The sequence below is a fragment of the Trametes versicolor genome (assembly GCF_000271585.1).
Source record: "Trametes versicolor FP-101664 SS1 unplaced genomic scaffold TRAVEscaffold_7, whole genome shotgun sequence".
NCBI lineage: Eukaryota > Fungi > Basidiomycota > Agaricomycetes > Polyporales > Polyporaceae > Trametes > Trametes versicolor.
The window spans coordinates 1882080-1909194 of NW_007360327.1; the positions used below are offsets into that span (position 1 = coordinate 1882080).

Consider the following 27115-nt stretch of genomic DNA (forward strand, 5'->3'; position numbering starts at 1 on the left):
CTATCACTCACCTTTCACTGGGTGGCCTCGGAAGCCCTGTGGCGAATTCGGTCGCTCGGGACATCCTGGCCGCGAACGTCGTACACCGCGTCGCATTGAGCACGAGCCAAGTGTTTCACTGGCCGGAAGTGACCTGAGGAACGCATCGAGGCCAGAGAACCCCCAGCGCAACCAATAACCGCCGCCGGACGTCCGCCGTCGGAGCCACGCCGCCGCGATTCTACGAAGAGAACTTCCTCATTGACGTACTTCGAGGCGCGCTTGCCTGTCGAACTGCCTATCGCGCTCAACGTCCGCGCTGCGATCCTGCCTGGGCTACATCTCGACCACGATCGCGCGCCCCCCGAACTCACGAACGCCATCACAGGAGATAGAGTGTCTGTGATCCCGCCGGGACGGGTCGCATGCGCGCGCAACGCACATGGCGACGTCAAGAAGCACACCAGCAGGGACGCCCGCGCTCGGCCGCATCGCGAACGCCCCGATTGTGCCTGCGGTAACGTACTACGCACCGTTCTAATCATCCTTCTCGCCCGCCGCCCATAAAGCGGGCGAGATGCGGGGCGAGCAGTCTGTGTGGTGCAGACGCATACCCCCTTACCCCCTCTTCCTTCGCCCTTCGCAACCAGGATGCTGCTCGCCCCGCGCGTCCTCCTGGCCCTCGTGCTCGGCCTCGCGTCCTCCGCCGCGGCGTCCGCCCCGCCCCTCTCCCCCCACGTCCGCCACGAAACCCGCCGCGCCCTCCCGCGCGGGTGGGCGCCTGTGCGTCGGGCGGAGCGCGACAGCGTGCTCCCGCTGCGCATCGGGCTCGCGCAGTCGAACCTCGACGCGCTCGAGGAGTACCTGCTCGACGTCTCGCACCCCGAGTCCCCGAACTACGGGAACCACTGGACGCCCGTCAAGGTCGCGCAGACGTTCCGCCCCTCTGCGGAGGCGGTCGACACGGTCCGCGCGTGGCTGGCGGACGGCGGCGTGAGCGCGGACCGCGTGCGCCTGAACCCGAGCGGGGGTTGGCTGACTGCGAACGTGACTGTCGAGGAGGCGGAGGGCCTGCTCGCGACGGAGTACTTTGTGTATGAGCATGCGGAGAGCGGGCATAAGCAGGTTGGGTGCGAGGCTGCGTACCACCTGCCGGAGCACGTCGCGAAGCACGTCGAGATCGTCACACCTACGCTGCACTTTGACGCGAAGGTGAAGAAGCGGAGCGGGGGCGTCAAAAGCAAGCTGGGCGCGCCGGGCTCTGGCCCTGTGACCCCGAAGACTACGGGGAAGATTCAGGTAGGCTTCTGTCGCAGGAGGGACGGTCGCGGGATCTTAAGGCTAATGGAACGTTTTCTTGGCAGACTCTCTTCAACGAGCTCAAGAACTGCGATGAACAAATCACCCCGATTTGCCTGCGCGCTCTGTACGACTTCGTGTATGTCCCCCTTGCGGCGAAGAAGAACTCCATTGGTATAGGTATGTCTTTCTACAGCGTGTCGCTCTCAGAGAAGCATGACTGACGACTTGCGGCAGTCGAGTACACTCCGCAGGCGTATGACCCATCAGACCTGGACTTGTTCTTCACGAACTTCTCATCGTCCCAGGTGGGGCAGCGCCCGGTCATGGAGAGCATCGACGGCGGTTCGTACATGCCGTCACCCCGTGTCTTTCGATTCGTCTGACTCTTGTGTGGACTAGGCACTATCGATGTCGGCGGCGGCGGATTCGACATCAACGGCGAGTCCAATCTCGATCTGCAGTACGCTATGTCGCTCGTGGGCAAGTCGCAGCCCGTGACCCTGTACCAGACCGGTGATGACCTTGAAGGTTCGTGATCACTTTGCAAAATCCCCTTAATCATCTGATGTTGAGCGGTGCTCTCTAGGTGCCTCGTTCAACACGCTCCTCGACGCACTGGATGGCTCTTACTGCTCATTTGAGGGGGGTGACGATCCGGAGCAGGATCCTTCCTACCCTGACCCATTCGGTGGCGGATACCAAGGTAGGCTGCAAAAATGAGCTTTTCCCGGAGCCTATGCGAGCACTGACACGTTTCCCTTAGGACAGACGCAGTGCGGTGGAATCACCCCGGCCCATGTCATCTCGACGTCGTACTCGTACGATGAGGTCGACTTGACCCCTGCCTACATGCAGCGCCAGTGCGCCGAGTATGCCAAGGTCCGTTCTTCCCTTCCCCTCGCAAGCGTGGAATTCGCATGTATAATCGTCTTGCTCTAGCTCGGCCTGATGGGCGTGACGGTGCTGTACTCCTCCGGCGACTTCGGCGTGGCCGCGAACGGCGGCCTCTGCCTCGACTCAGAGGGCTTCCTCGACTTCGATGGGGACATCTTCGCGCCCTCGTTCCCCGGCGGGTGCCCGTACATCACCAGCGTCGGCGCGACGCAGGTCAACCCGGGCGCGAAGGTGACCGACCCCGAGAGCGCGTGCAACCAGGTCATCTTCTCCGGCGGCGGGTTCTCGAACGTGTTCGCGATGCCGTCGTACCAGAAGAGCGCAGTCACGAACTACCTCACGAAGTACCCGCCGCCGTTCGCGTCCCAGGGCGTGTACAACACGAGCGGGTCGCGCGCGTACCCCGACATCTCCGCGAACGGGTGCGTGATCTTGCGATGAGCTGTATGTGACGTGCTTCTGACTGTACCTTTTTTATGCAGTGCAAACTACGCGGTCGCCGTCCAAGGCGAGTTCTTCCTCGTCTACGGTACTTCGGCGTCCTCTCCTGTGAGCGCGGCTATTCTTTCTGCCGTCAACGACGCCCGTCTTGCGATCGGGAAGAAGCCCATTGGCTTCATCAACCCTTCGGTATGTCTCTTGAGGTTATATCTACTCTCTGAGGCCCTTACCCCGCTATGTTACAGATATACTCGAGCGTGTTCAAGGGCGCCTTCAACGACATCACCAGCGGCAGCAATCCAGGCTGCGGTACCGATGGCTTCCCTGCTCAACCTGGTTGGGACCCGGTCACTGGTCTCGGGACACCGAACTTCCCTCAACTCTTGGCGCGATGGCTCCTTCTCCCATGAGAACGTTTCACGACTGGTAAAAACATTGTATTCGTATGGCGCCGCGGCATGCAGAACTATTGAACGATATGATAGCTTGTATACGCGTCGGTATTTTTCCTGTAAGGGCTGGGTGGTATATGTTCCGATAACTTGGTGAATCGACGGGGTTTACTTGCGCGCTAACAATGAGGATCCTAGCGTGTGGACGGCTCGAACTGCGTATGTTTCCGCGATGTTCGGGCGTCGGGAAGCCGGTCCGGATGCTCTGCTTTTAGCGCCTGGTGGGAAACGTCGGTGGCGTCGCGACGGTCCACCTTTAGCAGAACGACTACTACCGTCCTCGAGGTTTAACCATGAGAACGTCCTCTGTTGCTCTCGCTGCTGCCGCGGTGATACTCAGCACTATGTCGGAGGCCGCAGCCCAGTCTAGCGTTGCGCGCATTTTGATCTACTCGGCCACACGCGACTTTCGACACGACTCCATTCCTACTGCGGTCGACGCACTCGTTGCCCATGGTCCTGCGGCGAACATTACTTTCGACCATACTGAGGACCAAACGTGGTTCACGGACGACAGACTGCAGCAATACGATGCACTCGTGTTCTTGAGTAACACTGGAGAAGGTGAGTGGTACGGATCCAGATCTGCGGGGCTGTCCCGAACACTACGGCGGAGGAGCGCTCATCCCAGCGCGCACAACTTAGTTTTGGACGACGCTGGCAAGGCTGCATTTCAGAAATACTTAGACCTCGGCGGGAACTTCATCGGGATTCACTCTGCGTCTGATTGTCTACGCAACACCACGTTCTTTCAAAAGGAGCTAGGTGAGACTTGCGCACCGTAATGTGAAACGCAGACTAGACCGTATGCTTCGAAGGCGCTGCCTTCGACTACCACCCCGAACTACAGAACGCGGTGAGTCTCGCGGCACGCTGTATGAGGGACAGTACTCATTGAATGTGCGGCGACAGACTGTGGATGTCGTCGGGCCTTCGCACCCAAGCACAAGCATGCTTCCGACAGCATGGGCGGTGCAGGATGAGATGTATGTCTACCGCAGTGCATGTAACGGATATGTACACTTAACATTGAGCAGGTACAACTTCAAGTCAGACCCGCGCAGCGTGGGTGCTGTGGTCATCCTGTCAGCGGACGAGTCAAGTTACACAGGTTCGTCTTGGTTGGCATAATGCTGAAACTGCTCTTGCTGATGCCGGTCAGACCCCGGCCCCAGGAATTTTGACCAGGGCACACCTCATCCTACTGGTACGACAGACCCTCCTGCACTGCGGCTAAATATTGATGGTCCCCGTAGCGTGGTTCCAGGAACACGGTGCAGGTGTCGAGAGCAATGGCACTGGTGGCCGTAGTTTCTACACGAGCCTCGGACATTTAAACGAGACTTGGCACGTCAGTGGGAACCTGCTTTGGCGTATATACCTAGCTCACCCGCTCCCCGTAGGACGACCTCTTCATGGCCCACGTAATGGGAGGCATTCAGTGGGCACTACAGGCTAACACTACCCGCGCGTTCAACTCAAGTGCATCGGTTGGAAATGCGACCTCTACGACCACTTCAAGCTCGTCTTCTGTGGGGTCATCGGGTACAGGGTCTGCAAACGCTCCAGAGTAGGTCCTATTCGCAGACTAAGTTGCCGAATCTAATTGCGCGTATCTCACACGCAGTGCTACTACCACCGGCTCGTCTGGGGCACCTTCCCCTTGGCTTAGCCCGATCGCACTGTTCTCTCTTGGGGGAATTGTGCTAGCGACCATGTCGATCGCGTCACTGCTTTAGGAGCGGGTGCTGCATCCACGAGGACGGCTTTACATTATCCACATTATAATATCCGCCTATCCTTGACACGTTTGCACATCAGCTCTCACATGTCTCGGCGGTGCCTTCTGCTTCCGAGACGACAAATGCTTCTCCAAACTTCGCGTGAGACCATGCAAACAGTGAACGCCTCTGTTCTTTGAGAATTATAATGTCCGCCGCAGTATACCAAGTCCTGAATGAACTAGTTCTGCTACGCCTGCGCTCTGGGGAATATCTTCGGGATGATGCACAGACTGCGGGGAAAAGGCTGGGGGACCGGCGGCACGACCATAAACGTGCTGAAGGATCTCCCATAAGCGCCCATTTGCGAGTCAAATATATTTGAGGGCGGGCGTCTAAAAAAAGAGCTATAACGCCATCCGAGTCACGGTCTGGCTCTGTTTCTTCCATCCACCATGTCCTCCCTCGCCATTCGTGCTGCCCGCACTGCTGCTCGTCGTGCGCCCCGCGCCGCCGCAAAGGTCTCTGCGAGGCCCGCGCAGGCTGCCGCGTACTCCGTGCTCGCGCGCGGTGCCGCCGTCGCCAGCGCCGCTCCCCGCGCTGCTGTCATGGTACGTGTATAGCGTGTTTAAACTTGCTTCGGTGTGACTCAACATGTTTGTTGCGTTGGTCTATCGCAGGCTACCCGTGGTGTGAAGACCCTCAACTTCGCTGGCACCGAGGAGGTTGTCTACGAGCGCAGTGACTGGCCGCTCGCCAAGCTCCAGGACTACTTCAAGAACGACACCCTCGCCCTCATCGGCTACGGTTCGCAGGGCCACGGACAGGGCCTCAACGCCCGCGACAACGGCATCAACGTCATTGTCGGTGTCCGTGAGGGTGGTGAGAGCTGGAAGCAGGCGATTGAGGACGGCTGGGTGCCCGGCAAGACTCTCTTCCCCATTGAGGAGGCCATCAACCGCGGCACGATCGTCATGAACCTGCTCTCCGACGCCGCGCAGTCCCAGACGTGGCCCACCATCGCGCCCCTGATCACCAAGGGCAAGACTCTCTACTTCTCCCATGGCTTCTCGGTCGTGTACAAGGACGACACGCACGTCATTCCCCCCAAGGACGTCGACGTCATCCTCGTCGCGCCCAAGGGCTCTGGTCGCACCGTCCGCACGCTCTTCAAGGAGGGCCGCGGTATCAACTCGTCCGTCGCCGTCTGGCAGGACGTCACCGGCAAGGCCAAGGAGAAGGCTGTCGCCATCGGTGTTGCCATTGGCTCCGGCTACATGTACGAGACCACCTTCGAGAAGGAGGTGTACTCGGACCTCTATGGCGAGCGTGGTGTCGTAAGTTATGCAGCTGCGTTTGCTGTGTATGTTGTGCTCACTTTCGTGAACAGTTGATGGGCGCCATCCAGGGTCTTTTCCTTGCCCAGTACAAGGTCCTCCGCAAGAACGGCCACTCCCCGTCGGAGGCGTTCAACGAGACCGTCGAGGAGGCCACCCAGTCCCTCTACCCCCTCGTTGGCCAGTACGGGTGAGTACACTTAACCTCGACGGTCGTAATTGGTTATCTAAAAATAATTCAGCATGGACTACATGTACAACGCGTGCTCTACCACCGCGCGTCGTGGTGCCCTTGACTGGGCTAAGGTCTTCGAGGAGACCAACCTCCCCGTCTTCGAGCGCCTCTATGAGAGCGTAAAGAACGGCTCGGAGACGCGCCGCAGCCTCGAGTTCAACGGCCGGTCGACGTACCGTGAGGACCTCGCGAAGGAGCTTAAGGAGATTGACGAGCAGGAGATCTGGAGAGCTGGTACGTCCGGAATTTACCCCAACCCTAACGCCCGTGTATTGATTGTCTTTTGCAGGCAAGGTTGTCCGTTCGCTGCGCCCCGACAGCTCGTCGTAAGCGCGAGGACATGCCTCGTACGTTGCCGAGCGTATACAAAAGCACTGGCTCGGTGCACATTGGATCCTTGGTGTTCTATAGTTAACGACGATCTAATGTGGTGGAACCCTCCCTTTTTTTCTTGCGATGATCATCTCTGCCGAATGAGGTGGCTTTCGTGAGTACTCCCGACCCTGGCCGCAGTCCGAAGAAGTTGTGCGGCTTCGCGTAACGCGCCAAAGAAGAGTTCGAACTTGGGTTGTCAGACTCCCATACTCGCCGAACCTGAGTCTTCGAGATCGGCATTGGCTCCGCGAACGCCTGTGATCGACGGTAGGCCGTGGAGGCGCGCCAGACATGCTCTTTGAGAAGACCTCATGTTTTGGTTATACGCCCGAGTCATTCTTTACGTAGCGCGCTTGACAAATTTCGCCATTTGTCTTCCCCACAGCATACGAAAGACACCGTGCAGGGAGCAGGTGCTTGCGAAACTCCGCGATCAGGTGCGGCAGACGTGAGTGTTTCTGTCTTCCAGAAGGACATGCGAAGATTGCGGCTGAATCGAATTGGTTCCAGGGCGGCCGGTGCTGTACGTACTTGAGATACACCGAAACTGTGTCGGGCTACCCGCAGGGCGCATACAAGAGACCGCGTCCCCGAATCCAGTGGTTGTGCAATTTGCCATGGCCGAGATAGAACACCTCCCTGTTGTCTCCGGGGATGCCCCCCATACAGAGCTTTCGAGCGAGGCCATCCCCTCGAGTCTTGTTGATGCCTCTGACCCGGGCGTCGAGGAGACCCCGCTCCCAAAACTACAGCTCTTCATCCTGCTATACCTCCAACTCGCCGAACCCATCACCTCCACAGTCATCTATCCATTCGTCAACCAGCTCGTGCGCGAGACCGGTATCACCGGGGGCGACGAGCGCAAAACGGGCTATTTCGCCGGACTCATAGTATGTCGATGTCGACTCGTCTGCCGTCCAGAGAAGTCGCTCACTGCCCCGGTCATTGTCGTAGGAATCGTGCTTCTACGCGGTAGAGGCGATATGCGTGCTGCAATGGGGACGCCTCTCCGACCGCATCGGGCGCAAACCCGTCCTCCTCGGGGGCGCGCTCGGCCTCACGGTCTCCATGCTCGGATTTGGGGTGTCGCGGCAATACTGGGCGATCGTGCTCAGCCGCTGCGCGGAGGGCGCGCTGAACGGGAACATCGGCGTCACGAAGAGCATGATGGCAGAGATCACGGACCACACGAACCGCGCGCGGGGGTTCGCGTTCTTGCCCATGATATGGTCGGTTGGCGGGACGCTTGGGTGAGTGTGGTTGAACGTGTGTGCTTGAGATGGGGCCAGGCTCACAGTGGAAATTCGGGTGCAGACCTGTTATTGGAGGCGTGTTTGCGCGCCCTGCGGACCGCTGGCCTGGATTTCGGGACTCGGCGTTCTGGAGGAGTTACCCGTACTTCCTGCCTTGCATCATCGTGGCCTGTATATCTGTCAGCGCGTTTGTCCTTGCGTCAATTGGGCTCAAAGAGGTGAGCGATGAAGTCTGCTCGGCGAAGGGTGCGACTAACGGCATGCAGACGCTACCTAGACACCCTCACCTCCAAAGCAAGGATCCAGAACCGGCACCAATAGATTTAGAGAAGACGTCTCCTACCGAGCAAGACAAAGTAAGCACGTGCGTGGACGTGGCTGAGGTGCCACGTCTCGATTGTGCTACTGCCCAAGCGGTAGAGCTAGTTGCATCGCCGGTCCAACCAGTGGTCCCAAACGACCTCAGCGCCAGCGCCGTTGCTCAGGACGAAGGCCCTGTGGGACTTCCTTCCATCATGGTTCCTCGAGTTCTGTATCCCATACTCAACTATGGCTTCCTGGCCCTCATCGACCAATCCGTCACCGTGCTCGTTCCCCTCATGTATTCCACCAGCATCGACATCGGGGGCCTCGGCTTCGACCCATTCACCATCGGTATCATCCAAGGCGTCGGCGGGTTTGTCGGCGGGATCATCCAGATCTTCACATTCCCGTACATGCACCGCAAGCTTGGCTCAAAGAAGCTGTACATCTGCTCCTACTCGATGTACTTCGTCATCTTCGCGCTGTTCCCGCTGAACAGCTTCGTGACGAAGCGCGCAGGCGAGGCGGCTGCGGCAACCTGGGCGCTGGTCGTTGTCCAGTACGTCGTCTATGTCGCGTCCTATATGACCTGGGGTAAGTCACTGCGTCCGTGTCCTTAGCTCGAGTCGGATGGTGTGCTGATTACGCCGCGCTGCAGGCTGCATCTTCATCTACATTAGCGATGCAGCCCCGAACAAAAAGGCCCTCGGGCTGACCAATGGCCTCGCACAGACCACGGCGTCCACTGTCCGCGCCATCGCGCCATCTCTCGCTTCGTCCCTCTTCGCGGTGACCCTGCAGCATCGTCTGGCGGCGGGCACGCTCGTCTACTGGGTGCTGTGCGGTATTACGCTCGCGGGCCTCGTTGCGACGCGGTGGCTTCCCGCCACGTTACGTATGGAAGGTGCGAAGTAGGATCAGATGACGTTTGGCATATTCAGCAAATTTTGTATTGTTATCTCAGGAGCGTCATAGATGCGTATAGAACTTCAAGCTTAAGTCGCCGTGCTCTCCATGTTCGATACAAGCCTCCGCAGCTCCGGCTCGCCATTGCGATATGATGAGAAGTATATGTACCAGATCTTCGCGCATTTGGAAACACGGCGGAGACTTCGTGGCGTGATCGCAGAGCGGTGATTCCTAGTTTAAAACACGCTGCACGTATCGCTCCTTATAAAACACCACGCGGCCTGGGGGCATGAGGTACGTCATCTTGACCACTGAAACGATGACTGGCTCATTGACTGACTTTGGGAAATTCGTTGACAGAAGGGCGGGATGCACATGCTCTCAATATGGGTAGTTGAACCCCGCGTGCACATGATGATGGGGATATCGAGTGGATGACTCTCTCTGAATCCTGACTCACCGCAGACCAGATTGCGTTCATATGCGTTCGGCGTCGATAGCGCGAGCTCACAGTCACCCCTCCGCCATTCCAGCGAATCCTGTGCATAACACTACAAAACGGAGCTATGGCAACACCTTCAGACACACAGGGCTCGGAGGAGATCGAGGCAGGCCGCAATACCCGGTGTGAGTCGGCACTGCCGTCAACTATTCGAGCTGCCCTTGCACCAGAAGACCGGCAAACGCAAAACGCAGATTCGAGGCCTGCGGGAGAGACACCCCTTCCCAGAATGCAGCTCACGCTGCTGCTCCTGACGATGATGGCCGAACCAATTTCGTCTACGGTCATTCTCCCGTTCGTCAACCAGCTCGTACGGGAGACAGGCGTGACTGGTGGGGACGAGCGCAAGACCGGATACTTCGCCGGCCTCATCGTGAGTTCTCTCTTCGGGTTCTGAGTTTACCTCCCTGCTCAACTCACCGCGTTATCGCAGGAGTCCTTATTCTACGTGACAGAAGCGGTCTGCATTCTCCAATGGGGCCGGGCGTCAGACAGGATTGGTAGAAAGCCCATCCTGCTCGGCGGGCTGCTCGGTCAGACGCTCTCCATGGTCGGCTTCGGCTTCTCGCGGCGCTACTGGGCTCTCATCCTGAGTAGGTGCGCGCAAGGCCTTCTGAACGGGAACATCGGTGTTACGAAGAGCGCGATGGCGGAAATCACGGACGAGACCAACCGCGCAAGGGGGTTCGCGTTCATACACCTCATATGGACTGTGGGAGGGACTATAGGGTGAGCAGCCTTCCTCGTCGTAGCCGCCTTGGTCGCTGATTGTGCGCTCGTCAGACCTATTGTGGGTGGTGTGCTTGCGCGACCTGCAGATCGTTGGCGGCGTGCGATGCATCCCTTTGCCTTCTGGAAAGTGTACCCGTACTTCCTTCCATGTATCACGGTGGCGAGCCTTATCATGTGCACCTTCGTTCTTTCTACGCTAGGTCTCAAAGAGGTCAGCGAAGGCCCACGAGATAGCCTCGGCATGCTAACTGAAATTTCATACAACAGACCTTGAAGCCTCGGTCACGGCTTTCCAAGGAGAGACCAGCAGAGATAATGCCCTCCCAAGTACATGCTGAGCCCGATACCGCCGACGTCGAACGCTCCACACCGGTAATCCAAGAAGTCACCCGGTCCTGGACACCAAATCGAACGTATCCCCGTGTTGAGGACAAGGATGAGAAAACCCCAAACGACGAGGTCATCGAGGCAGTCTCTCAGGTTGACGAGGACGCGTACGCACAGCCAGGACTCCGGTCCATACTAGTCCCGCGCGTGCTACTCGTGATGCTGAACTTCGGTTTCCTCGCGTTTACGGACCAGGCGATCGTCGTGCTCGTACCGCTGATGTACTCGACGAACATATCCGCCGGCGGACTCGGCATGGACTCTTTCACCATCGGGGTCATCCAGGGCGTCGCGGGCTTCATGGGCGGCGTGCTCCAGATCGTGACGCTGCCCTGGATGGAGCGCAGATTTGGCACGAAGAGGCTATACACGGCGTCCTACGCGTGCTTCATCGTCGTCTTCGCCGCATTCCCGCTGATGGCGTTCCTCGCGAGACGCAGTGGAGAGGTAGGTGTAGGGACGTGGGTGGTCATCGTCGTGCAATTCGTTGCGTACGCGCTAGCCAGTATGACATGGGGTAGGAGCATCCACTGTATGCACAGCACGGACGTACGGCAGCTCACGATGATTCTTCATAGGGTGCATCTTCATCTACATCACCGACGCGGCGCCAAACGAGCGTGCACTAGGACTTACGAACGGACTGGGGCAAACTACCGTGTCCACCGTGTGCGCGGTCGCGCCATCTGCGGCATCTTCGCTGTTCGCGGCGTCGCTGGAAGGCAACATCGCTGGCGGGACGTTGGTTTATTGGGTGTTCTGCGGTGTGGTCGTAATGGGCATTGCGTCGACACGGTGGTTACCTGTACAACTACGATCACAATGATATGACAGTCACTAGTCGGTGAGTAGAGCGCAAGTGGGAGGCGAATTACTACAGACAGAGTACACTGGCAAGCCGCGCTGCGGAGCGGAGCGTAATCGCTGACAGCAGGCTCAGCGGTGTCCATCTAGGCTACCGGGAAACCATTCTCTCGCGGAGTTGGTGGGAACGTCGGGGAAGCGAATGGCGTCTCCAAGGCGGTCAGCTGAGGTTTAACTCGATCCGGCTACATAATTCGGGCTGACCTGAGCAATTATCGTTGACAAGCGAAAAATGGTAGGCAGGGCTCGCGCGAACTGGCCCGACCCAGGCAGTTCCCGCGTAGCCTCCACATTGATTATGGAGCATGAGAATATGTCCGCTGCGGCGCGCTCAGCGAGGTACTTTCGCGAGTTTAGGCTACGAAAATATTAGACGGGAAGGAGGGCACGTGGAGTCTGGGGGTACTAACGCAGCGAGGAGCGAGTTCGCATATACTACATGGGCAGCGGCAACTATGTTAGTGCTCGTACTACAAAGTGAAGACAGAGCATACATTTCGTGGCCACGATTCCGAACGCGCTGTAAATGAGCGTATTTGTGCTCACAAGCGACTGAGAGATCGATGGTTTAGAGTACGGGTCTTAGAAGGATCAAGATCACGCACGAAGATGAAGGATGAGAAGTCCACCACGCTGCATCCAAGAGAATGGTGAGGATGTCGTCGTCACACAAATGGAGAGAGAAACCTTGTCAACAAACCTGTGCGGCTCGCGTCAGCGCTTTTGCCACTTTCTCGCGAGAAGGACGGGACGTACCAGTGCTGACCGTGTACAGGATGAGGAGATCAACGATGGTGTCCGTACTGATTCAATGACCGTCAGCTGCGTCGAGTCTGATTAACGCACGTAGAGTGTACCGCTTCATCCCAGTGTTGCTCCGTCTCAGAACGGTGACGAGGACGCTCGTCAAGAGGCCATCTGCCACAACAGCCATCACAGTCCCGGTAGATATCAGCCACTGAAAAGAATGCAGTCCTCGGTCAGTGGCAGGATCTCGTTGCGATCTGGCAAATTTCGCACCGTGACCCTCTGGAAACGAAAGAGCTCCGGTATTACGAATCTATGGCGAGACCATAAGTGTTGAACCGAGCCGCGGGTATAGAACTGCATACGCCTCGGTGGTTGCCGCTGAGAAAAATCAACGTTAGCATCAGTTTCGCGAGGGAGACTTTCCATACGCACCAACAAAGAATCCTGCGCGCATCATATCATGAGCGACAGACAGAAGCAGCAGAGGAGTTTCTAGGTGTACCAAGCTCTCCGACAAGTAGGACGACCTACATGTGCAATTAGATGCAGGGCCACTATGCGTATAAGTAAAGCTTACAGCGACGAGAACTAAAAAACGGAAAGAGGGCCCGACTAATAAACTCTAGTGAGCATTGTGCACTCATCTACGAGTGATCCGGAGCGACACATACCTAAATAAACCCGACGCGCGAAGAAACTATAGGAGAGCAAGGTTAGAAATGATGGAGCCCAAGTCAAGCCTGTATGCTAAGGCTGCTGACCTTTGGCTCAGTACGACAATCATGCCCTGTACGAATGAGAAAATCGTAATTGATCGGGGGAAGCGTATAGAATGGCCATACCGTAAGTCCAACGGCAATCTGTTGGTTAAGTTCAGGATGAACGGACCAATATATCACGCCCTCACTTACGTCGATAGACCTTGTAATTGAATGGCGTTCCTAAGTCAGCAACCGGTCATGTACCACGTATAAATGTAGTAAGTTTCTCACCAGACGCCGAGGGAAAGGGCCTTGGGATTCGGATAGCTTGTAACGAGATAGAAGTAACTGCACCACAGCGACGGGTTAGAACCTATTGCTGATATGTTATGCGAAGTACGCCGCTTACCACACGTGCGCGCACGCAACTGTATGGAAGGTCTCGAGCGTCCTAGCAGGATCGAGTCAGTGGCAGTGGCTTTACAGACCAGTGAGACGCAAAGGCATACGCTACTGCAAAAACCTTCCGCCAAAACCGTCATAGTCACAACAGTGTCATCGGACCCTGATGAGGCAGCGTACCAAGACTTTATTCGTTACAGTGTCATCCGAATATGTTCGACAATAGTGATATATCTGAAGGATAGTCATCCCATACAGCCTGCATGTAGGGTTCTGATCAACGCTTTGACGAGACGGAGAGACCAAAACCGGCTTACATTAACCCCACCAGCGTCCCGACCAGGAATGCGCCGAAGGTCAGGTCGATGTCCATGCCAGATGAGCAAGTAAGGTCTGCGGGTACATGAATGAGTCGAGAGTCGAGAATGGTAGAATCATCGTACATGCATGTTCAGATGTCAGTATACATATAGAGGGGCTGGGAAGCATCAGCGGGGACAATCAAGATGGGGCTGTCCCGTATGTCAGCAATTGGATAGTTATATCACAGATGGTCGTGGAAGCTCTGGCAGCTGCAGATAATCGTCGAAGCCAACTGTTAACATAAGAACTCACAGAAGCCGCAGATATTGATGGCCAGTGCCAAAAATGGCGTGACTGTCGCAGTGGTGTAGCACGCCAATGTATCGTCTCTCCGCATCACGGGAGTGTGAGACAGTCTGTGGTCTGAAGGGAGAAGTGTGCGACCGCTCATGATACATGTGAACCTTCCGCGATGACGGTATAAGTATTGTCTGGACACTCACTGCTCAAGACCCAAATCGTCGGCGGCTCCATTGTGGAGCTTAGTGGGTTGCAACATGATCTAAATGAAATTCTGGCCAGTACTGAGAGCAGTTAAGAGTTGATAGTGGTCGTAAAAAGTGTCGTCGTGACGATGTGTGCCATCCCGGCTTCGGTAAGGACATCAACTTCGTCAACATCTATCACGTCATACTTCAGATACCGTCAGGTTAGATAGGCCCCGTGGCTATGTGAATACAGTGCCCAATATGTTCGGAGACAGTACATACCTGACTGTAAGTAGATTCTGTTGCGCAAGTCGGAGCGCTAGGGCACGCGTCCCGCGAACTCAGCGGCACTAGGATACGTGAGCCGCGGCGCCGCTCAGTCAACACCGAAGTGATACGATGAAACGATTTCGTCTGGGAAGTGCGTCTGCACTCATCCATGAGATACGCTGACTTCTGCGGAGCGATAGCGGGAACTCGAGATGGTGGTATCGGGAAGAGAAAGTAAATGCTAGGCGCCTCTTGAAGTGCGTGGTGACTCTGGTGAGGTTGGGAACGGGGGAGGCCAGGTGGAGAAAAGAGAACGGTTCGCGACGGATAGTAAGTGAGAAAAGAGTAAGGTAGACTGTATGTAGCACGACCGCATATAGTACTACATGTTGTAAATGTACAAGTTAAAGTCCGGCCGCAGGAGTTATCCAGTCACCGCGTCTCCTGGTTACCCCGCAAATACCATCCGTACGGATCCCCATGGCAAAGACGCTCCTTTCCCTTTCCCTTCCTCTTAAGGTGTCTCGCAAGCGCGTCGCGCCTGCAGAGCGGCTTCCCGCATCCGCCCACGAACTGCATGCCGTTGTACGCGAACGGCGTGCCTCCCACGGGCACACCGCGTTCTGCGGCGTCTTCCAGAGGGACTCCGCAGCAGGGCCAGCGCGGCTCGCCGTTCTTGGGTTCATGCGTCTTGAGGTGCCGGCGGAGCTCCTGGGGGCGGCCGACGACGCAGTCGCATTCCGGGCACTTCGACTGGAGGCCGTCGGAAGCGCTCGAGGATGAGTGGGAGGATGAGGGGCGAGAGCGGGGATTTTTGCGGGCGCGGGGTGACGGGGAAGAGGGTGCAGTCGAGGAAGCGGCTGAGGAGGCAGATGAGGAGACGGAGTAAGGGGAGGGAAATGCCGCGCGAGTGCCACGCGTGAATGTTGCAAGAGCCTGAGAGGGAGTGGGACTCGAGGCATCCTCCTCGATAGACAGGCCCGAGAATGAGCCCTCTCTGCTGTGCTGGGCCGTGTCCAGCACTGTGGACGAAGGCGGTGGGGCGATCATGTAAGGCAGCCTCGCCTGGGCTAGGGAGAGCTCACGGGCGGTGGCGTGGTATTGCTGCGGGAAAAGGGATGGAGGTGATGGCGTCCACGCCGATGTGCCTTGTAGAAGAGAGGGTGAGTTTGCATGTCCCATGTTCGGCATGCCCGCATACATCGGTGGCAACGTGTCGGAGAGGGGACCGTAGGGAGAAGCATGAAGGGCCCGGTTGCGTTCGATGTCGATGGCAAGCCAGCATTCGAAGCAGTTGCACGCGCCCTTGCCCTGTGGAACGGCGGATGCACCGGACTCGTTCGTATAGTAGTGATGGAGTGCCGCCGCTTCAGATGGGAGCGGCGCGGGCGCTGACCGCGGGGCGAGGGATAGGTCACCCTCAGCGACGTGCTGGTACAGTGGCTGGGTACTTAACCTAGAATGCGGTCTATAAACGTATAATAAGGAACACGATAATGTGCACTCACAAGTGCTCGGCCCAGTTACGTTCATAGTCCGGGTATGCCGCCCGGAGAAGTTGCACTTCCTCCGGGGTAGCATCATAACCGAACCCATCTGGCGTTTTACGGGCACCCTCCACGGATACGCACGAGCCGTTATGTAGACTTTCAAAGTCCTCCGGGAGGAACGGCTGAGCGTCGGAGGTGGGAGAGGCGTCCATCTCGCGGATTCAACAAGAGATGGGGGATTGTTGTCGGGTCATAGGGATGCATGGCGGGCAGATATATATCGGAGCCCTGGAAGAGCATCTACGGCAACCTTTGTTGGTCTTCCAAATGCACGCGGGAGCCTGTCTGTACGCCGGATCGTCGCAGAAAGCAAGCAGACGTCCACGGGCGGGTCGAGCAGGGTCGAACGCCAAAGAGCGGCAATCTTCCCACGATGACCTCTCTCTCGCTTCCGGCGTCTAACGGGCGTGCCACTGCCACTCGCACTAAAGTGCTTCTCTTCACGAGTCCGTCAAGGACTCCCGGGTGGTTTGTATGCACTAGATCTGATCCTGACATCCTTGCTTTGTCGCCGTCCATCATCTCCAGCTGCGTCAACTTGCAAGGAATTGTTCTGCCTGATGATGCCAGCGGGGGGACGTTCAACGACGTTTGTTCCACCGCCGCCCCCTTCCGATTACGAGTCGCCGGCGGGACATGTACCGCCCGCCATTCTGATTTCGCAGATGCTGTCACCAACGGGAACCACGCCGGATGAACTTGAGGTCCCGGCAAGACTTTCAGTACCGAAGCACATGTCGCAGTACGTTATCGATACAACCTCCGCTTGTATGCGGCGTCGCTTACCTCCCAGACTGCATTCACGCGGACCTACCGGCCTCCTGATAGATATCCGCACGCCGTATATCTGCGAGTCCCAAAAGAGCTGGCAGACCAGGATATGCTAGCATTACCACTCAAGGTGATCGGCCGTCGCGGCGAGTTGATGCACTGCGACCAGACCTTGGTTCGGATTTCCTTGTTGTGGAAGGTGCTGCTTTTGCATGAAGTCGAGCTCACGGTCCCCGATGTATTAGCAACCACGCAAGCAGTACTAGTCCGATAGCTCGGATAGATTAACAAATCGTATCGTTGACTCGGTCATATATAATGGTAAGCCCATAGACCCCCATAGACCCTCAGTTGCTGGATGGCTTATACATTACACCACCCGTCTCAGAGCACGCTGATTTAACGAATATATTCCGCCACGTGGGTCGCTTTTGCTTGGACAGACCTTCCACGAAGGATACGCCATCTCGCGCAATTGAAAAATATCCGTATGTGTCCTCCGTTTGAATCAGCGTGTGAAGAATGCCGATCTGATACAACTGACCTGCCAATCAGCATTCATCCTAGGGACGTAGTCAATACAGGATAATCGCCAACAGAGTCTAGATGTATATCGCTCGATGAGCACTGTTCCTCCCACGTATGGATGAAGTGATACTTACGTATCCAATTTTATAGTACGTGCGATTTGCGTGCACAAGTCACCACGCGGAAGGTCTATGTTTTCCTAACAAAGTGGTCAGGCGGGCAGGCGTGAGTGTTGTGTCTTCCGGAAGAACATGCTTAAATTCTGACCGAGCGCAAGACGATCTAAGCGTACGGACCGGTTGTGTACGTACTTGAGGTTACCGTGGTGCGTTGAAAATGCATCTGTTTTGTCTCGGTCAAAAGGCCTACGGGCCCGTGTAGCAAGCTCTTCCTCGAAACCAACGCCCCGGTGCTACATTCCATGATCGAGACAGAAAATCGCCCTATTCTCCCAGCTCCCTCTTGCGACGAGGCCCCAAGGGAGACGCCTCCAGGACTGAATCCTGTTGATGCTCCTGATGTCGAGGTCGCGGCCACACCGCTCCCCAAATTACAGCTCTTCATCCTGCTTTACCTCCAGCTCGCCGAGCCAATCACCTCGACGGTCATCTACCCATTCGTCAACCAACTCGTGCGCGAGACCGGCATCACCGGCGGCGACGAGCGCAAAACCGGCTACTTCGCCGGGCTCATCGTACGCTCGCCCCATATCCGCTCCGCGTGCCCATGCACATCGCTTACCGCCCCAACCCTCATCGCAGGAATCGTGCTTCTACGCAGTAGAGGCCGTCTGCGTGCTGCAATGGGGCCGCGCGTCAGACCACATCGGGCGCAAGCCCGTGCTGCTCGGGGGCCTGCTCGGGCTCACGCTGTCGATGCTCGGGTTCGGCGTGTCGCGCGCGTACTGGGCGCTCGTCCTCAGCCGCTGCGCGGAGGGCGCGCTGAACGGGAACATCGGCGTCACGAAGAGCATGATGGCGGAGATCACGGACCACACGAACCGCGTGCAGGCGTTCGCGTTCTTCCCGATGTCGTGGCAGGTTGGGGGGACGCTTGGGTGAGTGCACTGCAGTGTCCGTGCCGCGGGGTGGGCGTTGAGGAGAGGTGCTGATGCGTGGTGGCAGGCCGATCATTGGGGGCGTGTTTGCGCGCCCGGCGGATCGGTGGCCTGGTTTCCGGGAGTCTGCGTTTTGGAAGACTTATCCGTATTTCTTGCCTTGTGTGATCGCGGCGAGCATTTCGATCAGCGCATTCGTGCTGGCTGCGATTGGCCTGAAGGAGGTGAGCAGTAGCAGCTGTCCGCGGCTCAATTATTGCTGATATTTCTGCAGACACTGCCTAGGCAGCCGCGGAAGAAACACGATGTGCCGGCGCCGGCGCCGACAGATATCGAAAAGCTCAACGAATCTACACCCGGCCAATCGTCTACAAAAGCCGTCGAGAAAGATCCTGCTGTGGCCGTAAACGAAGTCGCTGTTGCCGTCACGGACCGCGACGCTCCCGCCGTGGGCTTCCGCTCCATCCTCGTCCCGCGCGTCCTCTGGGCTATCCTGAACTACGCCTTCCTCACGCTCCTTGACCAGTCCATTACCGTGCTCGTCCCGCTCATGTACTCCACGAGCATCGCGCTCGGCGGGCTCGGCTTCGCCCCGTTTACGATTGGGCTCGTGCAAGGCGTTGGCGGGTGCGTCGGCGGGCTCATCCAGATCTTCACGTTCCCGTGGTTCCACCGCACGTTTGGCGCGCGGAAGTTGTATATCAACACGTACGTGATGTACGTCATGGTGTTTGCGTTGTTCCCGCTGGAGAGCTTTGTGACGAAGAGGGCGGGTGGCGTGGGCGCGGTGACATGGGCGCTCGTGGTGCTGCAGTATGCCGCGTACGTCGTGTCGTACATGAGCTGGGGTGAGTATGTACATCTAACAGTTCAGAATGTGCACTGACCATGTCGTGTATTAGGTTGCGTCTTTCTCGACATCAGCGACGCGGCACCCAACCAGAGGGCGCTTGGGCTCACGAACGGCCTCGCTCAGACGACGTGTTCGATCATCCGCGCTATTGGGCCGTCACTCGCATCCTCGTTGTTCTCCGTGACGCTAGAACACCATCTGGCTGGAGGGACACTTGGATACTGGGTGCTGTGCGCTATCTCGATCATAGGTCTTTTCGCAACCCAGTGGCTTCCGGGCGTGTTACAGAGGAGAGGATGATTAGGCTGATATATTGGGTTTTAGGGTTTACACGGTTGTATATAGTCCTCGTTCTTAGATGTGCGTACGTATAGAGTACATTCAGAAAATAGCAAGCCGCGCGAGCATGGCCCGTTGAAGCAGTACAAGTAAGTCATTGAGGCTGTACGCCATTGTCACTAGAGTCATTTTACGAACGTCCACGATATTTAGAAAACCCGCCATGTGCTTGTTCACCGCGTCCCCTCCTGGTTACCCCGCAGCCACTGCCCATACTGGTCCCCATAGCAGAAAGTCTCAAACCTCCGCAGGTGCCTCGCCAGCGCGTCGCGCCGGCTGAACATCCTCCTGCACCCGCCCACGAACTGCCGGCCGTTGTACACGAACGGTATCTCGGCGATGATCTCCAGCGGCACCCCGCGCGCCGCGGCCTCCGCGAGGGGCACCCCGCAGCATATCCAGAACGGCTCGCCCGCCGCGGTCGGCTCGGCGTGCGTGCGGATGTGCCGGCGGAGCTCCTGGTGGCGGTGGTTGCGCTGGACGTAGGTGCAGTGCGGGCACTTCCACGCGGCGGCGTCGTCGTTGTCTTCGTTGTCGTTCGGGGGTGGGGCCTGGGTGGCGGTGGCGGTGGAAGTGCTGCCCTGTGGGGCAGGGAATGCGCCTGGGTTGTTCGCAGGAGCCGCTCCCGGGGCGAACGACCCCGAGGCTACGACGGGTCGCAGTGGAACAGTACGTGCGCCTGTAGTTTCGGCTGTGCCATACAAAGGGCGATAACTAACAAATCACGGTCAGCGACACAGAAAGATCTCGATGCGGGCTTCACATACAAGCTCGCATTCAGCTCCTGGTTGACGTATGGACCCTGGGGTAAATTGCTAGGCCCGGCCGAGCCAGTGGAAGGATTTTCGAGCCGAGTGGGTGCAAGTGGGTAGCCAGATGGGTTTCCCTGACTATCCTGAGCGGAAGAGTGAGGCTGAATGGGCGTATTCGGATTCATCTCGCAAGGCTGGGGAGGTGATCAGAGGTGAGTTGCTGAGGCCATCCATGGCTGCAGGGTATTTTATAGACTTCCATGGGAGCGGCGTGGTGCATAGCCATTGTCTGCCTGGTGCACGGGCGAGACGACACTCCTCCAAGACACCGACCATGGTGCCACGAACTTGAAGGTGCCACAAAGTTGCCGCTCGTGTGGCCGCGCGTCCACAGGTACGGGGGTACGTTAATATTCTCACCGCTTTCCCGGTGGCCCAGATCTCACCTAGCCTCCCAGTGGCAGTCCGCAATGCGCTTTGGTCGCGGGGAGAATGAGTGTGCCACGAAGGGAGTTGCGCATCGTCGTTTGTTCAACAGGCGTCTGTGGCCTGTGGGCGTTTCCAAGTCGTCCGGGTGTTTCCGGGTGGCATGGTCGTACGCGTACCGCGGCAGACTGCCGCTCCTGCTGGCAACTCTACCAGTGGCAGCTACTCACTCTGTGCCACTCGACCATCTTATAAGCCATGCCACCCGCACCCGACCAGCTTTCCTTGTGCTCGATCATCAGACCTGCCCCAGCTCCTGATCTTTCGGCGACGTCTTACAAGTATGCTGCCCGCCTTAAAGCTTGAACTTTCGTCCGGGGGCGACACAATGGACGCTGCAATGAGGAACCGACCCCCATATCCTTGTCAAAGGCAGCCGGATTCCACAGGGATAAACTAGACCCGGAAGGAATTTCTCCTTGTGGGCCGCACGGAAGCAAGCTCGTCGATTGACCGCGCGATATCCCCTCGCATGTTGACGCGTGCATTGCCTGTGTGCTGCGGCCTGTTCACTCTGTCTCTTTTGAACAGCGTGGCGAGCTAGCATCTGACCTGCCCATGCTTGAATTACCTTCCATTTGCCAGGTATGAGCGCGGACCATCCCCGTCAAGGTCTGGATCCAGTGGTCCCAGAATTGCGTATGCTTCGTCCAACGCGAGTATATACCAGATCGGTGAGAGTGACTCTCACTGAGACCAACGACTCCCACTGAGAGTGGGTGGCCACAGTGAGAGTCACTGTGCCGAGGAGCCATATGATCAGGTCGCGCGAGTTTGCCGCGATCACGATGGGTGGGGTCGCGCTCGTCGAGTACGAAGTCTAGGTGCTCTATGTACCCCGCAGAACGTCAGCTACCTACGTACGTCGCGCTCGTCGCGCCGGCCTTCCAGCACGTGTGGCACGACACATCGCGCACGTTGACCACGACGGGATCTGGCATGCTTGGTGGACCTCGGGCGACTACGTTCAGATGGCATCTTCAGCGGTTTCTATCAAACCCACACGACGAGTCCGAGTCCAACTCTCCTCGCCCTGTGTTGTTGTTCACATGGCCACAAAAACCCCCCATAGAAATGACCAGCGTCCTAGTAAGACAAATCCGAACTCTTGCGTTTCTCACACCGACGCTTGTCGCCTCGTGTCCATATGCTCTCACGATCCTGTCGTAGATATGTGTCAGGAGTCTGTGCAAGAAGCAGCATCGCCTCGGAAGGAGGTATTTCAACACGCTCGACCTACATACCCGTAAGCCGTTGCAATCTCACCACCATCATCTCTCCGCATTTCCTCTCAGCGGTTTATAAGGATTTATCTCAAAAGGTATGTCCATTTTCACAGTATACATCCCGCATAAGCTCACAACTGACTAAACGTCGCTGACAGAAAAGACGTAAAGCCATACCTCTATCCTTGACAACACGAGCCTCTTGATCGCGGATAGATCATTCACATTATGTGGCTGCTAAACACGAAGACGGCAGAACTGAAGCAATTTCCCAGCTCGAAGGACGTCCGATACGCGATCGTCTCCCATGTCTGGCAGCAGGAACCCAAGGAACAGACGTTTCACGAAGTCCGCGCAATCCTCGTCCAGTGCAAGGACACCGGCACAGATCCTAAGCCCCTCCTGTCCCACAAGATACGGGGCTGCTGCGCTGTGGCCGCGCAGGCGGGGTATGAATGGCTGTGGATGGACGCAGTCTGCATCGACCACAACAGCAGCGCGGAGCTCTCCGAGGCGATCAACTCCATGTTCACCTGGTACGCAGACGCGCAGGTCTGCTACGCATACCTGCACGACGTCGGCGACGACGAGGACCCAAGCGCGGAGTCGTCCGCGTTCAGGCGCAGCGTCTGGTACACGCGCGGCTGGACGCTCCAGGAGCTGCTCGCGCCCGCCTGTGTCATCTTCCTTTCGAGGACGTGGCACACGCTCGGCTCGAAGCACTCCCTCGTCGGCGCGCTCTCCGAGGTCTCGCGCATCAAGCGCGACGTGCTCACGCGCAGCCGCCTTGACTGGCTTGAGGGCGTGAGCGTCGCGGAGCGCATGTCGTGGGCCGCGCACCGCCGGACGACGCGCGTCGAGGACCGCGCGTACTCACTCATGGGCATATTTGGCATCAACATGCCGACCATATACGGGGAGGGCCCGCGCGCGTTCATGCGGCTGCAGGAGGAGATCCTGCAGCGCATCCCGGACCAGAGCATCTTTGCGTGGGGCCGAATACACCCGGATCTCGAGGATGCCAAGCGCGGGCTGCAGGTTGCCCACGTCGCGCCAGGCACAGAGTCTGTGGATGACTCTGCGCAGGAAGAGCAGACGAGATTGGAGGACCTGCTCGCCCCCTCGCCAGCAGAGTTCGCGTACTCCGCCGGGATCAAGGCGTTGTCGATGCAGGACCTTGCCACCAAATTCGGCGTGCGAGGGCGGGTCCCGCAGTACACCCTCACGAGCTACGGCATGCTTGTGCAGCTCCCGCTGTCCCCAAACCTCGTAGGCGTAGACGGCGCCCCCGCAAAAGCGTCGGGCGTCCGCTCCGTCTGTGCGGCGGTGCTCGCATGCGTGGACCCGCAACAGTCGCTCATCGTCCTCCTGCTCCGCCCCACCCAGCACGCGAGCTCGCCCCAGTATGTCGTTGGGGCGCATATTGGGGACGAGGTCGCGGGCACGGGTCGGCAGTACTATCGTGCGGCGCTACGCCCTAGTTTCAGTGCCAAAGTCAACTCAAAGAGGCCCTCGAACCAGAGCACGCTGCCCGCGAGATCCTTTGTGGTGGCGGAGCTGTACATCCGCCATGCATACGCGACGCTCGCGCTCGGACAGCCGCGGCATCCGCAAAACACGCAGGAAGAGGAGGAAGGCTACGGGCTCTATACGTTCCACATCCCACAGTGGGCACTCAATCGTCTCGAGGCGCGCCATTCGCTCAGCGTGCGGCCGGCGAGTTTCGACGGGCTGGTGCTCCAGGTGCCGTACGAAATCAGTTCAGGCAGGCCCGAGCATGCTGTATCTTCTATGCAGTTCCTCGACACGGCGCGCCAGGAGATCGTGACGGTGCGCATTGGGGTAGGATGCGCATGCTTTGGCGCCCCACTGGCCTACATAGACGAGTCGGTGATTGACCAGTACTGGATCGACGCGCGCGTCGCGCCAGTGGCTCCGCCGGGGTACGCCCAGGCTTACGGCGAGCCGCTGACGTTCGGGGCTGGGACCGTGACAGCAGCAGGGTGTGGCGCGGGTAGGGCGCACCTGTGCAGCGCGAGCGACGCGTTCGTCGTGGCGTTCAACGCGCCAGGACGCAGGCTCGAGATTCGCGTCCAGCAGCGGGAGGGGTTTGAGCCTGAGCTCAGCACGATCGCGGGGAGCTACAGCGTATCTCTTGATGTCCAAGATGCGGTCGATAGCCCTGCAGCAACGGAGGCGGACGCTATCGCTAGTTCGACGGATAGGCAAGCCAGTCCTTCGAATCCTCTGGGATCGTCGCCGCCAATCCCTGAGGCACAGTCATCCGGGCCCGAGGTCGCTGGTGCCGAGAATGCGGGGCATTCCGAGGCGGAGCAGAACGCTGGGCATGCGCCGCGGCGGGTTTACCTTCGACAATCCGCCGTAGCAGTCGACATGTTGGTACGCTTATTTGGCCCTCGAAAGCGAAAGGGGCAGACGGAAGAGAGAGGAGAATCGAATGTGCCTGCAGAGTGATACGCCACTTCAATTTTATTGCGCTGCATATGCCATGTACCGCTGTAACATGATTATACTTCGAAGCGAATTTTCACGCGCTATACGGATATGCAAGGTCAGAAAAAGTTATGGCGGGTCGAACGGTGGGTGCTCACCTTCGAAGCTTTTATCAGAGGGGGAGGAAGGTGGGGTGGAGCAAGACAGCAAAGGTGACAAGAGAGCGCATCCATAACTAGGACCCAAAGGAGAGAAGCGTATGGTGTTCAGCAGAGCGTTGCCGACGCCGGATTCCTCTGCGTCTCTACTGAAACAGCCTGAGTGGGAGCAGGACCATCTGGAGTTTGGACGGCGACTTGGGCTCGGGCGTGGTAAGGGTTGGGGATCGTAGCGACCGGCGCTCCGCCGCTTCGCCGCGCGTTGTGACGGGGCAGAAGGTGACCTTGAGCTTGCGAGTGGGGGTGGTGTCCTCGGCCGGGCTGCGGAGGGTGACGATGCAGGTAGGGGCAGAACGAGAAGGCATAACAGACAGAGGCTAAGACACGTCGAGGACAGTGAGTGGTGATGGTGGAGAATGAGCAAGGAAGATGAGTGATTGAGGCTGACCCGAACGGTCTCTTATGCATGAGAGAAATCACGATCGGGACTGGGTCACCCACCAGCGCTCTGGCCTGCCAGAATGCTGATGCCCCGAGCACACACAGGTCGTCCAAGAAGCAAGCTACGATGCATTTGACGAATATATGCGGATCATTACGACAAGGACACTAGGCGGGAAAGATACACGATTCAGTCCAAGGAAACAACACACAATCGGAAAATCACTGGATTTTCTTCTGCTCCTCGGCGACGTCCTGGCCGTACACCAGGCGGTCGACCTTTTCCTTCTTTCCCTGCAGCTGGAGAAGGAGACCCCACACGGGAGTCAAGAAGGGGGCGAACATCGCGACGCGGCTCTGATAGGCGCGGTAGCCTTCCGGGTACTTCGAAATCGAGATGCTCTCGGTGAAGCGCGTTGACGAGAAGAACAGCGAGCAGAGCACGATCGACGGAATCAGCGGCCAGATGGGAGTAACGCTCTGGAGCGACGAGGGTGCGAGGCGGGGCGACTCCGGCGCAAGCAGGGGGAAGAGGTTGATGATGGCCTATTACATGAACATAGCGGTTAGCAAGAATGCAAGCACCAGGCTTCCCGAGCGTACCCAGAAGCTCTGCTCGCAGAAGAAGTTGGGGTGACGGGACCAAGCCCACAGACCACGCGTCACGAAACCGCGCTTGGCGTCGGCGGGGGTCCACTTGATACGCGCTCCCGGCCACTCGTTCTTTTCGTGGACACCAAGGCGCTTGTACGTCTGAAACGAGTACTGCTGGTTGTCGGCGACAAACTCGGTAGCAATGTCCACGAGGGCAAGGGTAGCGAGGATGTAGTCGGAGGTGCTTAGAGCACTTGGCTGCTGAACTGCCGCGATTTGAGTGGGTATACCGAGCAGGAACAAGATGACGTTCTGGATGAAGGCTACAGATTTCCTTAATGAGTATGGTCGCCATACCCACAGAGCCAGCCTTGTGACAGACCGATGAAGACAAAGTTGATGACTTGGAACAGCCAAGCAGGGACCTTCTGGCGGAGGATGGCCCAACGATAGTCTTCGTCGTTCCTGCACGAAGCATGAGCACATGGAACGCTTAGCACGGCGTAGTACATACAGGTTGAAAAGGCCACGTCTCCACGTGTTGTATGATAGTCTAGAAAAGCGAGTCAGATTGCCCGTTTATAATATATACCAAATTCGCGTACCGGCACATCCAGATGAACTGTAGACCATTCAGCTGTGGATCGGTACTGCGGGGAATGTGGTAGTCGGACTAGTACTCACCACGAGACCGAACATTAGTAGCGCCCTAGGGCTGTAGTTCTGCGCAACCGCCGGGTCGATTGTTTCGGGCACATATGGCCAGAAGAACAGACGGGGCTTGCTAGGCCACAGAGGGAGTAACGCGAAGTAGGCGGTGTATATGGTAGGCAAGAATGTCCACACCCTATCGACTTGAGAGACATTGCCAGTGATGATGGACAATATGAAGGCAGCAGCGCTGTTGTACAGACAAAATTTGATAGGCCATTGGAAAGAGGGCGAAATGCCGCGGTAAATGGTGAGCGGGAGTGGTGCCATATTCTGGTACGAGACGCGTTAGGGGACGCGCTGTCTTGTTGCGTGTGCATGCGTACCTGTGGGTTCAGAAAGCTGCTTTGCTCCCTTAAAATATAAGGCAGCTAACTGCGATTCGAACGAGGGTCGTACGCCGCAGTCGTGGTCGTGGTCGTCGTGGCGGTCGTACGTGAGAGCAGGAGAGCGCAAGTTGCTCCTGCGATCGTTGACGTCGGTGCCTATTACCCCGCACCACGTGGGCGACGCTGTTTGTCCCTGCTTGTACACCTACATAAGCAAAGGCGCCCGTGGACTGATCCGTCGTGAACGAGCGCTAGTTGACTCTTTG

At 57.7% G+C, this 27115-nt stretch overlaps 11 protein-coding genes across 11 annotated transcripts; 7 read left to right on the forward strand and 4 right to left on the reverse strand.

The window, feature by feature from the left end:
• Positions 1-34: 34 nt before the first annotated feature.
• Positions 35-3026, forward strand: TRAVEDRAFT_169734 (subtilisin-like protein; the record flags this gene model as incomplete). Its single annotated transcript, XM_008041624.1, has 9 exons — positions 35-1278; positions 1344-1458; positions 1516-1623; positions 1681-1809; positions 1868-1984; positions 2045-2160; positions 2221-2597; positions 2658-2805; positions 2862-3026. The coding sequence occupies exons 1-9, from the start codon at positions 631-633 to the stop codon at positions 3024-3026; spliced, it is 1923 nt and encodes a 640-aa protein (XP_008039815.1). The 5' UTR covers positions 35-630.
• A 386-nt stretch (positions 3027-3412) lies between these two features.
• Positions 3413-4642, forward strand: TRAVEDRAFT_125526 (class I glutamine amidotransferase-like protein; the record flags this gene model as incomplete). Its single annotated transcript, XM_008041625.1, has 8 exons — positions 3413-3632; positions 3714-3833; positions 3887-3924; positions 3981-4054; positions 4106-4179; positions 4231-4275; positions 4325-4419; positions 4472-4642. 8 exons carry the CDS (start codon positions 3413-3415, stop codon positions 4640-4642), a joined length of 837 nt encoding a protein of 278 aa, XP_008039816.1.
• A 602-nt stretch (positions 4643-5244) lies between these two features.
• Positions 5245-6691, forward strand: TRAVEDRAFT_126792 (acetohydroxyacid reductoisomerase; the record flags this gene model as incomplete). Its single annotated transcript, XM_008041626.1, has 5 exons — positions 5245-5394; positions 5470-6126; positions 6180-6316; positions 6369-6595; positions 6651-6691. 5 exons carry the CDS (start codon positions 5245-5247, stop codon positions 6689-6691), a joined length of 1212 nt encoding a protein of 403 aa, XP_008039817.1.
• Positions 6692-7353: 662 nt separating this feature from the next.
• Positions 7354-9207, forward strand: TRAVEDRAFT_126466 (MFS general substrate transporter; the record flags this gene model as incomplete). The annotated part of the gene is made up of 5 exons (XM_008041627.1): positions 7354-7626; positions 7691-7986; positions 8051-8357; positions 8475-8886; positions 8951-9207. 5 exons carry the CDS (start codon positions 7354-7356, stop codon positions 9205-9207), a joined length of 1545 nt encoding a protein of 514 aa, XP_008039818.1.
• A 725-nt stretch (positions 9208-9932) lies between these two features.
• On the forward strand, positions 9933-11648 carry TRAVEDRAFT_48788 (MFS general substrate transporter; the record flags this gene model as incomplete). Its single annotated transcript, XM_008041162.1, has 5 exons — positions 9933-10076; positions 10137-10432; positions 10487-10646; positions 10703-11339; positions 11401-11648. 5 exons carry the CDS (start codon positions 9933-9935, stop codon positions 11646-11648), a joined length of 1485 nt encoding a protein of 494 aa, XP_008039353.1.
• Positions 11649-11857: 209 nt separating this feature from the next.
• TRAVEDRAFT_48789 (uncharacterized protein) lies at positions 11858-13912 on the reverse strand (the record flags this gene model as incomplete). The annotated part of the gene is made up of 19 exons (XM_008041163.1): positions 11858-12044; positions 12097-12121; positions 12181-12238; positions 12292-12319; positions 12374-12386; positions 12443-12489; positions 12544-12644; positions 12707-12746; positions 12799-12814; positions 12869-12880; positions 12939-12963; positions 13014-13048; positions 13108-13133; positions 13198-13223; positions 13279-13296; positions 13348-13357; positions 13429-13485; positions 13547-13588; positions 13857-13912. 19 exons carry the CDS (start codon positions 13910-13912, stop codon positions 11858-11860), a joined length of 822 nt encoding a protein of 273 aa, XP_008039354.1.
• A 1201-nt stretch (positions 13913-15113) lies between these two features.
• TRAVEDRAFT_103080 (uncharacterized protein) lies at positions 15114-15320 on the reverse strand (the record flags this gene model as incomplete). The annotated part of the gene is made up of 1 exon (XM_008041628.1): positions 15114-15320. A coding segment is annotated over one exon (207 nt), but the record flags the coding sequence as incomplete, so codon positions are not given.
• Positions 15321-17870: 2550 nt separating this feature from the next.
• TRAVEDRAFT_21283 (MFS general substrate transporter) lies at positions 17871-19791 on the forward strand (the record flags this gene model as incomplete). Its single annotated transcript, XM_008040876.1, has 6 exons — positions 17871-18143; positions 18211-18506; positions 18574-18730; positions 18781-19354; positions 19409-19589; positions 19734-19791. 6 exons carry the CDS (start codon positions 17871-17873, stop codon positions 19789-19791), a joined length of 1539 nt encoding a protein of 512 aa, XP_008039067.1.
• Positions 19792-19871: 80 nt separating this feature from the next.
• Positions 19872-20635, reverse strand: TRAVEDRAFT_48792 (uncharacterized protein; the record flags this gene model as incomplete). Its single annotated transcript, XM_008041164.1, has 2 exons — positions 19872-20412; positions 20466-20635. The coding sequence occupies 2 exons, from the start codon at positions 20633-20635 to the stop codon at positions 19872-19874; spliced, it is 711 nt and encodes a 236-aa protein (XP_008039355.1).
• Positions 20636-22390: 1755 nt separating this feature from the next.
• Positions 22391-23155, forward strand: TRAVEDRAFT_79958 (HET-domain-containing protein; the record flags this gene model as incomplete). The annotated part of the gene is made up of 1 exon (XM_008041629.1): positions 22391-23155. A coding segment is annotated over one exon (765 nt), but the record flags the coding sequence as incomplete, so codon positions are not given.
• Positions 23156-25365: 2210 nt separating this feature from the next.
• Positions 25366-26935, reverse strand: TRAVEDRAFT_150386 (DUF1295-domain-containing protein). Its single transcript, XM_008041630.1, has 7 exons — positions 26847-26935; positions 26494-26793; positions 26415-26431; positions 26324-26362; positions 26192-26274; positions 25819-26132; positions 25366-25761 (listed from the first exon to the last, which is right to left on the reverse strand). Exons 2-7 carry the CDS (start codon positions 26788-26790, stop codon positions 25438-25440), a joined length of 1074 nt encoding a protein of 357 aa, XP_008039821.1. The 5' UTR covers positions 26791-26793; positions 26847-26935; the 3' UTR covers positions 25366-25437.
• Positions 26936-27115: the final 180 nt, after the last annotated feature.

Coding starts and splice junctions, on each gene's coding strand:
- TRAVEDRAFT_150386 (XM_008041630.1), bottom strand. CDS start 26,790: ATGGCACCACTCCCGCTCACCATTTACCGCGGCATTTCGCCCTCTTTC. Junction 26,133..26,191: donor CATCAACTTTGTCTTCATCG/GTCTGTCACAAG, acceptor GGAAATCTGTAG/CCTTCATCCAGAACGTCATC. Junction 25,762..25,818: donor TCTGCGAGCAGAGCTTCTGG/GTACGCTCGGGA, acceptor TTCATGTAATAG/GCCATCATCAACCTCTTCCC.